The sequence below is a fragment of the Columba livia genome, chromosome 4 (assembly GCF_036013475.1).
Source record: "Columba livia isolate bColLiv1 breed racing homer chromosome 4, bColLiv1.pat.W.v2, whole genome shotgun sequence".
Taxonomy (NCBI): Eukaryota; Metazoa; Chordata; class Aves; order Columbiformes; family Columbidae; genus Columba; species Columba livia.
The window spans coordinates 34,267,711-34,283,680 of record NC_088605.1 but is presented as its reverse complement, the minus strand read 5'-3'; the positions used below and the strand labels follow the sequence as shown (position 1 = coordinate 34,283,680).

Below are 15,970 nucleotides of genomic sequence, written 5' to 3'. Positions count from 1 at the left end.
TCCGAGGGGACACCTCTGCCTATCGCGAGAAGCCGCGGGATATAAGAGCGGCGGCTGGGGGCCGCGGGCCATTTGGCCAGTGGTGCGCGGGGGCGGCCGGGTGGGGTGGTGCGCGGCTCGTTGGCTCTCTCCGGGCAGGGGGTGTCGGACCGGCTCCCAGCATGGGTGACCAAGCGCTCAGCTTCCTCAAGGACTTTTTGGCCGGTGGGATCGCTGCCGCCATCTCCAAGACGGCTGTCGCCCCCATCGAGAGAGTGAAGTTGCTGCTGCAGGTGAGGAGGCGGAGGGCGTCGGGGGGCGGTGGCGGCCCCGCTGGCGGCGGCGGGACCCCGGCGGGGCTGCGCCACAGGTGGGTCCGGGCGCTGCGGGCGCCGGCCAGTGTGACTAAATATGGGAAGGAGCTCGGCCGGCTCTGGTTACGCGGGAGCTGCCCGGGTCCCTCGGGGGAGCGGGAGCGGGAGCCGGGCCAGGCGGCGGGGCGGACCTGTCCCGTCCCTGCCCTTCAGCGGGCGGCCGTGCGGGGTCACCCCTGCAGTGTCCTCTCTCTACCCTCCCACCCCTCCTCCTTCTCCCCCGTACAGGTCCAGCATGCCAGCAAACAGATCACGGCCGAGAAGCAGTACAAGGGCATCATCGACTGCATAGTCCGCATCCCCAAGGAGCAAGGCATCATCTCCTTCTGGAGAGGCAACTTGGCCAATGTCATCCGGTACTTCCCCACCCAGGCCCTCAACTTCGCCTTCAAGGACAAGTACAAGCAGATCTTCCTGGGAGGAGTGGACAGGCACAAGCAGTTCTGGCGCTACTTCGCGGGGAACCTGGCATCTGGGGGTGCTGCGGGAGCCACCTCCCTCTGCTTCGTCTACCCGCTGGATTTTGCCAGGACCCGGCTGGCGGCTGATGTGGGCAAAGGAGCCAGTGAGAGGGAGTTCACTGGGCTGGGCGACTGCATTGTCAAGATCTTCAAGTCTGATGGCCTGAAGGGCCTGTACCAAGGATTCAGTGTGTCTGTCCAGGGCATCATCATCTACAGAGCAGCCTATTTTGGGGTTTATGACACGGCCAAGGGTAAGAAGTGCATGGAGAAGTGTCTGCAAGGGAAGGTCCATCCAGTAAAGGCACTGCAGGGCACTTAGCAGTACAAGGACAAGCAGGGCTCAGCTTAGCACCAGCTCAGGGTGCTAATGCTAGACTAGAATACGCACAAGTGTTCCTGAAATGCATTCCCACCTCCCTCCACTTGCTGCTCTCAGCAGAAGCCTTGGGCTTCCAGTGTATTTTCAGACACTTTGAGTTCTTTGTCTTAAAGCTTGCACAGGTGGGCTTGTGTGGTAAGTTACTCATTGCAGCTCATGACACAAGCCTGGGAGGGTTCTGCAGGAGAGACCTTTTGGTCAGAGAGCTTGAGGAGGGCTTAGGTCCCAAAATCCAGCAGCCCTGTAAACTTGTTTCATTCATAGTACCTGTTAACAGCCTGGCTAGACTGACTCCTGGTGTTGGTGGGTGATTGTTTCTTCCACAGCTCTCTGTCCCACAACCCTTTGCCCCTGTACTGACTCTGCTCCTTTGTTCTTGATGGCAGGTATGTTGCCTGATCCAAAGAATGTGCATATCGTAGTGAGCTGGATGATTGCCCAGACTGTCACGGCAGTAGCAGGGCTGGTTTCTTATCCTTTTGATACTGTGCGACGTAGGATGATGATGCAGTCTGGCCGAAAGGGAGGTGAGAATAAGTGCTCCTGTGGTGTTCTGGCAACAGAGCATCTCTTGATTGAGATATGGTGGGAGATGCTGGGTATTTTTTTTTTGTCTTATGAAAAAACTACTGACCTTATTGGAACCCATACAAAAAAACTGGGAAACTCATTGCTGGTTATTTCTGTCATGTTCACTTAAGAGGCTGAGAGCTGATTTGGTTTGATTTCCATATGGAGATTAAAGCTGTTCTCCATTAATTGATTATAGCAAATTTTAAATTAATTAGTTTGCTTATTCATTGTTTTAAATATATGAAAGTTGAAACAGACTTGCTGTGCAACGTAAGTGTTCTGACCTTTTATGTCTTGTCTCCACAGCTGATATTATGTACAAGGGCACAATTGATTGCTGGAAGAAGATAGCTAAAGATGAAGGATCCAAAGCGTTCTTCAAAGGTGCCTGGTCGAATGTGTTGAGAGGCATGGGCGGAGCTTTTGTACTAGTCCTTTATGATGAAATCAAGAAATACGTCTAAAACTTAACATCATAATGTAGTTCAATTGTTCTCAATCAACTTTTTTTTTTAAAAAAAAAATATGCTATTGTGATGTAATGGACAACGAAATATTTCCTAGGGAAACAGAATGAATTTTGAGTAACATATCTGGTTGAGATGAGGATGCATTAATTTTAAAATTGTCCACTACATCACAGTTTCATTTTGTATGAAAATTCCTCCAACATTTTGTATTGGAACCTGTGTATATATTATACTTCAAATTTCAGGTAAAACATCTTGTCTAGAGACAAGACTTGGGTGGTTTATCTCTAGCTTAAAATCTAATGTTGTGAACTGACAGAATGAGATCTTCAGAAATGTGTTATACTAAGTGATGTCTCTAGCTACCCAACAGCATGATGACATTTATAGCATGAATCTAAATCATGTTTTCTTCTAAGGCTGTATTTTTTTAATATGATATTAAGTTAAAACCATGTCTGGAAATACAAACTATACTAAACCACCAGGCTGAGTTTTTAACTGATGAGTTATACCATCATATGGTTGAAACCATAATCTGTTTTTTCAAACATACTTTGTAGAAAAATACAGTGTTTCAAAAATGCCCTGTATCTTCAGAACACAAAAAGTTGGCTGCTCTGATGTGCAATTGAACTAAAACTGAAATAATGAAATAAATTAATATATTAATGAACTTTTTTCCTTGTTTTCAGTACACTGAACACATTACAAGTACATGTCCTTTAAGGTGATGTGCTGATTGGCACACTGTTAGTGACTGGCTGGTACTACCTAAGTCTCTTAGAAGTTTTTCAACAGAGCTTTAGGTAGGTGGAATGGTTATTGATAATGCTACAATAGCAAAACCAAGGGTATTTAGCTTGAGGATACTCCAGCCAATTGTCTTACTGATAAACTACCCTCTAGTCTTAGCTGCTTTGATAATTTATTTGTATTACATTTTGAAGTTTGTCTTCAGTTGACAGTGAAATCATTACTGCTTATTTTACTTGAAAATTGAATACTTCTGAGTTATTTTAATAACAGTTCAAATTGTTAATAATGGTGTAGTCTGAAGTATTGTTAATTACCATGGAGATCAGATACTGCATGGTTGTGAACTCAGTGAAGAACAGGCTCTGTAATTAGACAAAGGAGGGAGAGTGAGTTGCATCTGTTTCAGTGGTTCCATTAGGCCACATATAAACAGGTGTTTTATGTACCCACCTAGGAAAAGGGATGAGACCAAGTAATACTCCTGTAAGCTTTTATTTCAGCTGCACCTTTTCTATCTTTATAGGGGGAAGTAAGGCCCCTCCATGGATTTTTTGATAAAAACTCTGGACTGCCTGTTATTTCTAGCACCCTAGGGTAGGAAAAAAAAAGCCTGTGGGAACAAATGTTAGAATTGCACTAGCTGTACTTGAAAGTAAAAGGCTGAGTAATTACTTACATAGCTGGCAATTTCCACATTGAATATAAACTGCAGCAGAGATGATATCCGGGCTAGTAGAATTTGAGTGAACAGGGTTGCTCTGTTGAAGGTGTTATCACTGCCTGAAATGGGACATTCTTGCAGGTACTGTCAGCTGCATTTCCCTGACACCTGGTCTCACAGCATTGCTTGGTGTGAAAGCTGGAGCAGTTCAATATGCAAAAGCAAGCCCCTGCAAAGAATATTATCCCTTGTTCTCTGAAAACATATTATTCTGGAGTATATTTTAATTGAGTATGCAGATGAGAACTCTGGATTTACCAGTTTTGTGAGTAGCAGTAGATGGAGAGCTAAGAGATTCACATTTTGATCAGTTTGAAGTTCTGTGCTTTGGTTTCCAGTTTTCCCTTTCCTATAGCTGAAATTAATTTGTCAGATGCAGGTAGTCCTAGCTCTCTGTCACTTTGTATGATGGCCTGTGTGTCTCTGCTACAGATTCACATCATCAGCTCCATTCTCCCTGAAGGCAGGTAGGTATAAGCTACTAAACAGTATCTGGAAGCAACAACCATCCACCTGAAGAACTGAAGCATTTGGGAAAAAAATGGTCCAAAAATTATAATCTATTTTTAAATTACCTAAATTTAATTATTTTTTTCTCATGAAGATATTGTCTGTTTCAACCTGGCCCAATTTAATCTCCTTTCTTTTGTGTTCACTTAGGCACTCTTTTCTAGATACCTGGTCTGTTTTCTTTCAACTAAGTAAATAACCAAGGTTGCTGCATATTGAACCATAAGTTTGTACAGAGAAATCTTTCTACTCTTTTTCAAAGTGCTTATTGCAGTAGTTCTAGTTAAAAGCTTTACTTGCCTGCTTCAGCCCTTTCTCTTTTTTCCTTTCTCCACACATTCCTAATGGTTCCTTATGAGACACCTGCAAACACACTGCAACTATTCATTCCATATTTACCTCACTGACAAGGTTGCATATGGCATTTGGATGTTTTAGAGAAGATCTTAAGTTGGCTACAAAGATACCAGAGGCAACAAAAGATTGTAATACAGTGGTACCAAACCCTGGGGGGGAAGTGTATGTGTGAAAGAGCAATAAGAGAAGAAGCAAAAGAAACTTCAGATGAGCATAAATGAAAGAAGTTACTATATTCCAGAGGGGAAAAAAAAAAAAAGGTGAAGTCTATTAAAAAGGAGAGTAAGGAGTAGCAATAGAGGAAGATTCCACTGGGGGAAGAGATAATACATGAATACACATGGAAAATACTTGCAGGTAAACTGCTCTTTAATTCTGCTTGGATGTTTATGCACATGCTCACCCTGTGCAGACTTCTGGCAGTGCTCTCCATAAAGATAAGACTTCAAAACTGTCAGTGAAATAACCATTCACCTGAAAGCAGCTCTGTACGGGGCCCATGGCAATCGGCTTAACACTTGCTGAAAGTGTAACCTAAAAATCCAGTCAGCAGCTCTGCAAAGCTGGAAAGTAGAAGATTCTGTAGATAGTCTCCAACTGGCATTTGAACACCAGTCACATGACCCTCAGTTGTCACAGACAATTAACTCCACTGCCCAAATTCTTTTGCACCTTTGCAATACTAATAGACAAACTATGCAGATGAAAGCCTGCATCAAAGTCATTGTTCCCTTATATCTCACACCTGAACACTGGGAAACCTGCCCTGAATAGCCTGGTAATATATCTTATTAACACAGGAAGACAAGCCTCCCTACCATGCAGCATGTAGTGTACTGCCCAGCTCTGAACAAACACTACCCGGGGAGGGAGCTGAGGTGCACTGATCTTTTCAATGACATGAAGTCAGGAACTCCAGGTAGGTCTGAAAGAGAAACCTGTCTCTAAAGAGCGTAGCCTACTGCAGAGAGTGGGAGGGGAGAACCTGTGACAGCAGACTGAACCTTCCCTCCCTTTCTGAAGGTGACAACCTCCACTCTGCCCTACAATTGTCATGGAAGAATCAGCCATCAGTTCTTTAAAAGCCATAAGGAAGAGTTTGGGACATGGTGAGAAGCATAGCAGAAGGAAAAAGACTTTGCTAAGATATTCAAAAACCAGAACAGTACATCTGCAGGGATGCCTCAGTTACAGTGATTGGATAACCTCAGCTGGAGATGGGGAGTCCCACCAGCCAACCAAGGATGTCAGCGAAAGAAGCAGCATGCCCCAGGTGGCAGATCTCAAACACCTGCATTCTCCTTGTGAAGTCCCTCTCACTTCAAACCAGAAAAATCTCTCAATAGCATGTTCTAGCTTAAGAGCCACTGTGTGCAGAGAACTGAGACCTGTCATTTTTGTTCCAAGCTTAGACCACAGTCAGGAGACTGACACACAGTCAGGAGAACTACATTTTTTGTACACAATCAGGGCCCAGAACAAAAATCATGGAGAACAGCATTTTAGGACTCTGCAGTGAATAAGAGGTGGTCCTGGAACCAGAATTGACAGCTACAAGGATAAATGCTGCCAAATCCTGTGTTATCTTGGCCAGGAGGAGAGTTACCAGGAGACATATAGCAGCTTTCCTGAGCAAGGTATTAGAACCACACATCCTGAAGACAAACCAGATGGGTGTCACAAACATTAGCAATCTCTGCCAATATATGAAACAGGATGACCTCACCATAATTTCAGTCCTGGAAGATGGCTCCACATACAGCTCTATAGTTCTGTATTTCCTCATTCATCAGGTGACATGTTTCATCCACTACTTTGCTCAAAACTTTGAACAGGTAAACACCACAAAGACATACGCCACGTACTGGGTTCATAAGCTTTACCACTTTGGTACCAAAGGAGCCTTTTCTTCTCCCTCACCACTCGGCTTGTTGATATGTCACAGTTGATATGTATGTTGGTATGTATTCATCACTGCCTACATATGACAGTCACGACTGCATAGCTAGAAGTCTTGATATAAATCACTGCGATCACCTCCATCACACTGATGTGCAGACTGTGCTCCAGGGAAAACCACTAGCTTTCATCTGCCAGGTGACTCACTGAGCTGCTCACGTTGGGAAGGCACAAGTTATTTTTGTCTATTGACCATGGAGAACAAGGAAAAGCACTGGGATAAAAAAAAAATGTTATTGGTTATCTGCTAGAATGAAGTGTCTCAGGCTCTTTACAGGGGTTTATCTTGAAACTCCTTAGATGACAATCAGGAAAATACAGTCCAATGTAAAGTCTACAAGCATCATGGAAGACATACAAATCCAGCCAGCCATTTGATTTATGACAATCAAACCCTCATCTGAGGGACAGGATGACAGAAGAGATACCTCAGGATCTTCAGTAAAGACTGCAAGCAATCTGACAGAAGACAGGTTCTGGCACAGCAGAGTCTATGCATATCAGATGAGGAATGGCCTTGTGTGATTCTTCCAAATTAGCTTGAGTCTGTTTGGTTCGCTGGAGTTAAGACTGAGTTCTGAAGGATTCAGTGGTCTGCTTGGGAAATGCCCTTCACATGTCACCTACCCAGACAGGGATGCATCATCGCCTCCTGTTCTTCTTGATGATGTGAGGCCTTCTGTAAGACTTTCAGTATTGTACAAAGACTACACAGCAGGACCCTATCCTGGAAGAAATCAAGACCACAATGAGGCAGGAACACTTAGAGCAAAAACACGACAGAGGCATCACACTCCATTTCTCACAGTAGTGAGATCAATACACCAGTACTGTCCCACAAACTGGTAATCCTGTCACTTCAGAAGGAAGACTGGCCCCCACCTGAAACTGTGTATCAAACCAGTGTGGCAGGTCAATTTAAGGAGGAAGCAAAGCAGCTTGCACGTATCTTTCTAAGAAATCTTCTGGAGAAAGGTTGTGGGGTTTTTTTTGTTTGTTTTTTGTGTGTCTGTTTTTTTTTTTTTGTTTTGTTTTGTTTTGTTTTTTAAATAAAAAAGGTAGAAGAGAACAATTAAGTGGCAGCTTACAAAAAAGACAGAAAAAAAGTTTATTAGAAACAGGATTTCTTGCTATAAACACCTAGATGAGATTATCTAACTTAATGAAGACCTGTCAACATGGCTTATTTAAAAAAAAAAAAAAAGAGAGTCACTAACAGGTAAAGTGTATTAATGAATAAACTGATTTTTTTGCATTGTCCTAAACTACATATAGTACAAAACGCTTCTCCCATGACCTCTCCTTTGCACTTTAATACCAATTATTAAATTCTGAAAGAAGCCACTGCAATGACAAACAATTAATGTTAAATATTTTATTTCTTATGATTTACAAAAGTGACATAGAAAACTGACAGTCTTTCATACCAAAGTTAAATAATATGAAACAATTAAAAGAAATCAATTTCATTAATCCCTTCACAGAAAAAATATCATATGAACATTCAAAAGTATTTAAACTGTGACCCCGATATTCACAAAGACAACAATCTTTAAATAGTAAATAACTTCAATTAGCACAATAGTACAAATAAATACAGCAGCACTATGCAAAAAATTCCTTACGGTCCCTATCCATGAATAATAATTGCAACAAAAATCTGTTTGCCACAATGCTGCTCAAAGTTAAAAGTTCAAATATTGTCAAACAGCTAAATTTGATCTGCAGGTCACCAGGTGCAGAAGCTCTGCCAAACTATCACACAGCACCAAGTAGAAAGTTTGTTACAATGCAGAATACCTGAAAGCCTAAGCCCTCATGCAAGCATGAGCAAAGAATAATAAACTTCCCTTTTCACAGGGCTAAGACCCAGCATTACTGAATATAACTTTTTTTCTTTATGCATAATACAAAGAGATTTCCCATATCTCTCCTGAGAAGCAGCTGGGGAAGCAAGCAGGGTTCCTGCAATATCCATGGATTTTGGCATCACAATTTATGCTCTTCATAAAGACTACAATCCTACAAAATAAACTCAAAGTTTGCCTTTATGTATAGAAATAAAACACATCACCTACTATTTGTGATTACCAATTCCATTAAATTTTGTTCCCCTTCTAAATGGATGTTGTTACTGAAGCTTATGTGACACTACAACACACATTTGGTATGAACATGACATTAAGAAACAGGTTAAAAAACATAACAAGATGTTCTGTTTTCTACTGTCTTTTTTTTTTTTTTAAATACTGGTTAGTAGTTGCTCTCAAAATCAGATGTTCAGGTTTCCTGCAGCTCAAGGTTATATTTGCCCACTGAGAAAGGCAAGAATCTACAGAAGCAGGGCCATGAAATATTTCCCTTGCTTAGTATTCTCTAGTCTGAGAAGTAACTAAAACTTACTCTTGTTTAGAGTCAATCTGAAACTGTTGTTCAGCTTCAGTCTTTACTGTTGTTCAAACAGCTTCTGATGCTTTTTTCCTACACAAGGTCCCAATACAACTTCCAAATTTCTTTTAAATCTGGAAGAGAAACAGCCTTGAGTACAAACCAAATGTTCAACACCTGGAGTGCGAGAGTGGCAGAACAGCATCTTCTGCAGCTTCAGTATTCAAGCTAAGCATGCACAAACAATCTGCTTTTCACCCCTTTGTGCTGCTGTAAATACAGATTCTTTCAGTCATAACAACATGACCCACAAAGTTCAGAAGGCTCACCTAGAACCAGGATGAAAAGCAAGGACGATCTAGGAATTAACCATATGCTTATGAGTATACTGCAATATTTTAAAATATTATTTTAAAGATTTCCTTAATATCTTGCACTTACAGTCTAGCAATTCTGTCCTTCCATATTATGGATACAAATTCCAGTTACGATTTGAGAACAAAATAATAATTATCAATTTCTATTTACCTTGTCCATTTATATACTTCCTTCTCTTTCATAAGTTCTTCCTGTCATGGAATACACTGACGAAAGTGGAACTGTTCACTTAAAACCATTTTCTAAGCAATTATATCAACTGCAATGCATTTTAATCACTGAACAATGCAGAAAATATTTTTGCACATAGAATTTACAAACACACTAAAACCAGAAGTCTGAGGATCATCTCAGAACGCAGAACAAAGAATGCACTTACAACCAAGCAGCACGAACATTAGTGGGTTTAGGTCTCCGTAATGCCCCACTGGCTGAATCAGACACAGGTTTTTCATTCCTCTGGCTCATTGTACTTGGTACAGCAGATGCTCTTGAAGTGCCTCCTGTTCACACACACACACACAACAGAAGAGGAATAAGAGTGCTTATGCTCAGTACAACAGAAAACTTCATGCTATTTTAGTACTGCAACACTCATTACCGTAGTTTTCTATAAAAAATAAACCCAACCACAATATGCTGTATACAACACAAAATGTTATGAGTTGTTTGTAAACAATCAGAACAAAGAACTGAAGCCTATGCCATAGTGCTGAGGTTTTGTAACCTGACACATATGGATCTATGGGGACCCGTGACCCGCTTCCGAATGTTTCTCTTAGAAATTGTGTGAGTAATAAGGCTACTATCAGTATATTCATATTTTCTGAATGAGAATTTGAACCTTTTTTTGTGGTTTTGTGTGTTGTTTTTTCTTTTCCTTCTCCTTTCAATAAAGGGTACTCACAAAATTGGAAATATTTCTATATAACAGTGATTTGTCTGACCTTCTTGGAAAACATGATTAACAAGATAATTTATTAGAAATTTAGGATGGTAAATGATTCATATGGTCATAATACTTCTGGTATGATAAGAAAAATCACTTTAATGATTTCTGTGAGATAAATGACCAAAGGAAGACAGAGAAAGGAACTTGTTTTTCTTAGCAGTAAGTACTTTACAATTCTGAATTCTAAAATATAAACACATGCAAAAAAAATGCAAGAATCTACAGCTTCAAAGTTCTTACTCGAAGGACTAAGCTGGCTGAAAGCAGATTTTCCTCTTCTTACAGATGGTGAAGAACTTAGGTAACTCATCTGGCGCTGATAGTCCATCAATTGCTCAGAACGCCTCATACCAGCTGTTGGTTTCACTGCTTCCAGTCTTTTCAGGAAAGCCTTAATATCAAATAAAAATATCATCAAAAAAGAGAAAGAACGAACAAGAAGCTACAAACAAACATTCACAGTTTTTATTTGACCTGCAAAAACCCCCCAAATTTTTAGCATTATACAATATGAACTGCTCCACTGGTGACCAGCATAGGCTATTCTGCTCACATTCGGTTATTTTCTCAGTGCTATAATACAACACAAATAGTAAGTATCCCTTATCTATCATCAGTTCTATGCTGAGTACAGCCTTAGTAACCCACGGTTCTCTGTACTTTGGCAGCTTGAAACAACACATCTGTTTGGCAATAGTAAAGGTGGTGGGAACATGGACTGCATTCTCCTAATCCTACCTTTGGTTATTGCTCTCTTCTAAATTTTTGGGAGGGTGAGAATTGTTTGTGTTTGGTGTGGGGTTTTTTTGTTTGGTTGGTTTGTTGTTTGGTTTTTGTTGTTTGTTTGTGGGTTTGTTTGTTTTTATCTTTCCTTGGCAAACAGACCATTTCATACTGCTCAACAGGATCCCCTGAGAGAACAGTTCTCTGAATTAACATAAAAAGGAAAGCACAAATATTATCTGGACACTGTTTGCTTTATCCATAATGTAATTTTCAGAAATTCTAGTTGAAATTGTTATAGATAGAGAACCTGATGACAGGAAAAATTTCAAAGTACTCAGCTAAATACAACTCCCAATTAACAATTTCACATTTTTAATATATCTTGCTCCCAGTGCCTGCCTTGCATAGATCTATACATTCCCTCTCCTAACTAATTTCAATTCATTTGATCATCTACAAACATTTGGCAATGACACAACCATTGCTGGTCAGGGTTATGACATGCATCCTACCAATGACAGACAATGCAAACTGTGATTACCCAAGTCTCCAAAGTACTAAAAATACCTCTGTTAATAAGAATGTATTGTCTAGATGCACAGTTACATGGTAGAAATCAAGAATCTGTTTGTACAGCCATTAAACTGCACTTTGTATGAAACATTCTTCCTCATTCTCAATTAGGTACTGATTTTTACTTATGTATTTATTCTTAAGAATAAAAAAAAATTGCAGAAAGTGACTTGGGAAATAGTATAGTATTCAGAGGATGTCAGTTGTCATTGTCTAGCTGTAACAGGAAGCTACAAACTTCTGGTAGTTTATGCACAAGCACTAGAAACCCACACAGAGTGCACAAGAGAGAAAGGACAAGCAATTTTGGCTCAGACACAATATGTCACAAGCGCTTGCATCAAGTGCCAGTCAGTTCATCATCAAGTGGAAATACCTAAGTAAGCAAAAGTCAAAGGAAGGACTTCAGCTAGAAATAGCTCTTCACTAAAGCCAGTTGCAGAACGTGAAATGGTAGACTTGTCTCTAAATGTTACATCCAACATTCTACTCACAACTTCATCTGCATCTCTTAACACAACTACATACATTTAGACTTGCAGAGATCACTTTTTTACCTTCAATGTTAAAAATGGAAGCTCTTAATACATTCAGTTCAATCACAAATAGATTGGGTACATTGTAGAAGTGACTTCCTTATGAAAGTCGAGCATGTTTCAAATCCGCACTCCAACTGTAACAGCCTCATGTTATTTTTATACCTTAACAATGCAGTAATTTCAAGCTTGGTTCTGAACATACAATATTTACATAGGCCCACTTTATTGTAGCCTAAATATGATTCTCTGCTTTTGCTTTTATGCCTGTATTTTGGCAAGTATGAAGTCCCCATGACTAAAGCAAGAAAAGAGGGCTCTCTCAGTACTAGAACGTTACCTTTTGAACAGGTTAACACTGGACTTGATACAGCCCTGAGCAAAGCAAAGAGCAGATCCAGATTCTGTGGTGCAGAACTGTTCTAAGAAAAGCTCTTCTAGTGAATGAGAGAACAGCTCCTGCGGTTCCCTTGCCCTCTGCTGTACCAAGGGCACACTAACTTGCACGCTATTAGCAGTTGTGCATTTTGCAGTTTGGAGATCAGGCTGCTGCATTACAGAAAGGAACTCAGCAACACACTGAAATGGCAGCCCTGACCTACTACATCTGTAATCCAGAAATAATCCAATTCTTATGTTTTTATTACCAACCCTACAATCTTGAGGTCCTTAACTAACAAACTACTTTGTACAACAGTACAAGTACCTTGAACAAATGTTCTTTTTCAGTTATACATATAAATCTACTAATTCTTTCATTGTGTTCTTCTTTTGAGAGATGGACTGAAGAACACTGTCACTTTCCTTGTTCTTTTGAAGTGCTAAATCTCTGGAGCCTTAATCCTGCACCACTAAGGAAGTAGAAATTTTGTCATTGATCTTAATGACCAAAGAATCAGACCATCGAACATAATCCAGGTCTTCAGAACCAAATATATATTCTCACTCGGATTTAAGTAATAAAAAAAAAAAAAAAAGAAAAAAGAAAGTAACAGACATTAACGGCAGAAATGTCATTAGCTGCTCTAAATTGCATTGTAGGTCCTCAGAGCTCTGTCATATCATTGATGACATCCCAGCTTGGCAAAAGCCTCCCAAGGCTTCTATTTCCTCCATCTTCTTTTACATACTATAAAACTGAGTTCACAATAAGAGAATAATAATATAAGAAAAGAAAAACAAAACAAAACAAAGTATTCCTGCATGATTACTTTCTAAGAATAGGATAATCTTTTCTAAATCTAGGCATCCGGATGTAGATTAGCATCTATAAAGACACTAAAATACATATTGTCAATGACAGAAGAAAATTTCAGATTGCCAACAACTGGAGAACAAAGGAACCCAACCTTGTATCAAAAGATCCCTGCTATACAGTGGGCCATGATAAATGCTGCTAATGTACCTTTAGGCATATCGGGACAATACTAAAGCTAATTCTAATGCTGTCAGGAAAAGGAAGGAGAAAAAAGAATCAGTACACACTTTTCTGCAGTTATGTTGGAAAGGAAAGAAAAAAAAATAACACTGAAAATGCAGCACTCCTAAATTGAGTTCAGAGAGAAGGTAAAACAACTTCACTTTTCGTGTTATACTTTGCTTTTTAAATGCACTAAGGCTTCAGTTTCACCTCCTTTGAATCCTAACCAGCTGACTAGTGTGCCTTGACAGCTGTTCAAATTTATTTATATTATGCCTCCTCTAATGTCACTGATGTTAGTGACCACACTGTCCCTTTGCAGAGTCCAGGTGGGGGAGGGGAAAGAAGATAACAGTGCATTCAAGGACAGCTTTCTCTTCTTAGCAGTACAAGTATTTGTAATTTTCTTGAACTGCCAGTTGCATTAATTAGCTCTAACCTGACAAATTCTAATTTAAGTTCTTGAATCTACAGAGAAGTCTTTTTAACTGAACAGTTATCAAGTTTACGTGCGGCTGGCATTATCACAAAGAAAGCACACTAAGATTACAAAAATGAAAACAAAAAAACCAATCCCCCCACACAAAATTGAGCCGTGTGCAAAATAAACATAACTTTCCTCAAACCTGCCAATTAGTCAGTCTTTATTATCATTACCACAGCAGTGTTCAGGAATCTTGAGTCTGAGTCAGGAATCAGCAGACCACAAAAAATCTGACCACAAAGTGCCTATATATCCTACATACTATGATCACAGAATTGCACTATATTTGCACTGTACTGTACTGCAGTATATTATATTCTAAGCCAGGCACATCTGTGTGCCAGTCCCACATCCTGACAGCTTCCCCTGATGAAAAAACCATGGAAACCTTTTTTCCTGCACTGCACTTTGTAATCTCAGAAACTACCAATACTTTGTCTTTAGCCTCGGTATACAATGACTTTGAACCCAGTAAGTGAAAGTATCTTATAAAACTCGGAGTGCTTTTGTTTCTAAGGAGCTACCAATACAACATGAACATTTCTGAGCTAAGATGACCCAGAAGACTACATTCTCTTTCACAGCTGCATTCCCTACAGCTTTTTCCTCCAGACTGAGACCAGTAAGGCCGAACAACCTTGGCATCCTTTCTACAACCATGTAAGTATGCAGCAGCTGAGGACTGATGCTTTCAGACTTGGGGGTGGTCCCTGGGGACAGGACAAGGGAAGGCAGAGGAAAAGCAGAGTGCAAGACACTGAGGAAGGAAAGTACCAGGTGCCCAGGCACAGCCCTGATGGACTAGTGCCTTCCCCATCCTGTTCCTTTCTGTACCTAGAAGTTCTCCCCCTGGTTGCAGCACGAAGGGATTTCAGGGCAGGTGCGGTGCAGCCAGGGCTGAAGGCTGCGGCTCCAGGTAAGGTCAATTCTTTGTATGTGACGGCAGCCCATTAGGGGGATGGCTGGAGGCATTATCCCTCCCTTGCCCTTTTCTCCCCATCCAATTACCACAGCCCATCAGCACCATTAAATCAAGAGGAGACAAATGAATATACATTAATCAGTACTCTCATTTCTCAAGGAGGTTAGGGTTTTCCAGCAAAACAAAGGGAGCCCAGACTGCAAGAGAAGGGAACCAGTTTGGCTGAAGGATCTCTGTGCTGCTAGAGGCCACGATGACCAGAGCAAGCAGTGAGGAGAAGCATTAATGACATCTGCAGCACACACATCTATGGGAACCAAGCAGGTAAAAAGAAAAAGACAGCCTTTGCAGAGAAACAAAGTGATTTTTTAAATTTGAGTGGGAGGGTGACTATACTGGAACTGGGACCAGAGTTGGATCTGTTGGGGCTTAGGGTACATCTTGGAGGAGTACGAGGTGGGGGAATGAACCACAATGTGCTGTGAGTCATAAGAGGAAGGGGTAGGAAGAACACACAGGGATGCATAGAAAGACCAAATATCTACAGAAAAGGAGAATACCCTCATCACCTTCGATCTAAGGTTTGACAGCTGCTCTCCTAGACCTGCTCAGATCTTCCAGTGTACTTCCAGCGTGAACTCAAAAGGTCACTTGCTCCCTAGGAACTTGGCTGAACACAACAGCTTAGCTCACTATCGTCATCTAACACCTAAATCCTAGTCAATTAAGAAAAATGACAAGGAAAAAAAACCCCAAACAAACAAAAAACAAAAACAAACAAACCAAACAAAAAATAACCAAACAAATCCCTAAAACATACAAACACCCACCCACCCAAATCCCAACAAACAGATATGAACTATTTCTAAATTTAGAGGAAATGACTAAGAAGTAGTATACTGGCTGCAAATCTGTATTTCAGGGTCCCCAAATAATTAACTGTATGTACCCGTATAGATTTTTGCATTGTACAATAAACCCTTAAATAGTGTATAGTGTCCTGTCTATAAAGTTGGGTACCTTATACTGGAAGAAATAATGATTAA

General features: G+C 40.6%; 2 protein-coding genes across 4 annotated transcripts in view; one reads left to right on the top strand and one right to left on the bottom strand.

Annotated features, from left to right (window-relative positions):
- The first annotated feature begins 31 nt into the window (after positions 1-31).
- Positions 32-2,915, top strand: SLC25A4 (solute carrier family 25 member 4). The gene is made up of 4 exons (XM_065061205.1): positions 32-272; positions 582-1,068; positions 1,583-1,723; positions 2,076-2,915. Exons 1-4 carry the CDS (start codon positions 162-164, stop codon positions 2,231-2,233), a joined length of 897 nt encoding a protein of 298 aa, XP_064917277.1. The 5' UTR covers positions 32-161; the 3' UTR covers positions 2,234-2,915.
- A 4,990-nt stretch (positions 2,916-7,905) lies between these two features.
- CFAP97 (cilia and flagella associated protein 97) overlaps positions 7,906-15,970 on the bottom strand; it is a 32,891-nt gene continuing 24,826 nt past the window's right edge. For all 3 annotated transcript variants that reach the window (XM_005500186.3, XM_065061186.1, XM_065061187.1), the window contains 3 exons: positions 10,504-10,654; positions 9,691-9,814; positions 7,906-9,067 (listed from right to left, as the gene is read on the bottom strand). In XM_005500186.3, the coding sequence (XP_005500243.2) occupies positions 8,992-9,067; positions 9,691-9,814; positions 10,504-10,654 (351 nt within the window). In that variant the 3' untranslated portion in view covers positions 7,906-8,991. The remainder of the gene's footprint in view (positions 9,068-9,690; positions 9,815-10,503; positions 10,655-15,970) is intronic.

Bases quoted from the DNA above. Each gene is read 5' to 3' on its own strand.
- SLC25A4 (XM_065061205.1), top strand. From the start codon at position 162: ATGGGTGACCAAGCGCTCAGCTTCCTCAAGGACTTTTTGGCCGGTGGG. The intron at 1,069-1,582 runs GTAAGAAGTGCA...TCTTGATGGCAG, and splicing joins GGTTTATGACACGGCCAAGG to GTATGTTGCCTGATCCAAAG. The intron at 1,724-2,075 runs GTGAGAATAAGT...TTGTCTCCACAG, and splicing joins GCAGTCTGGCCGAAAGGGAG to CTGATATTATGTACAAGGGC.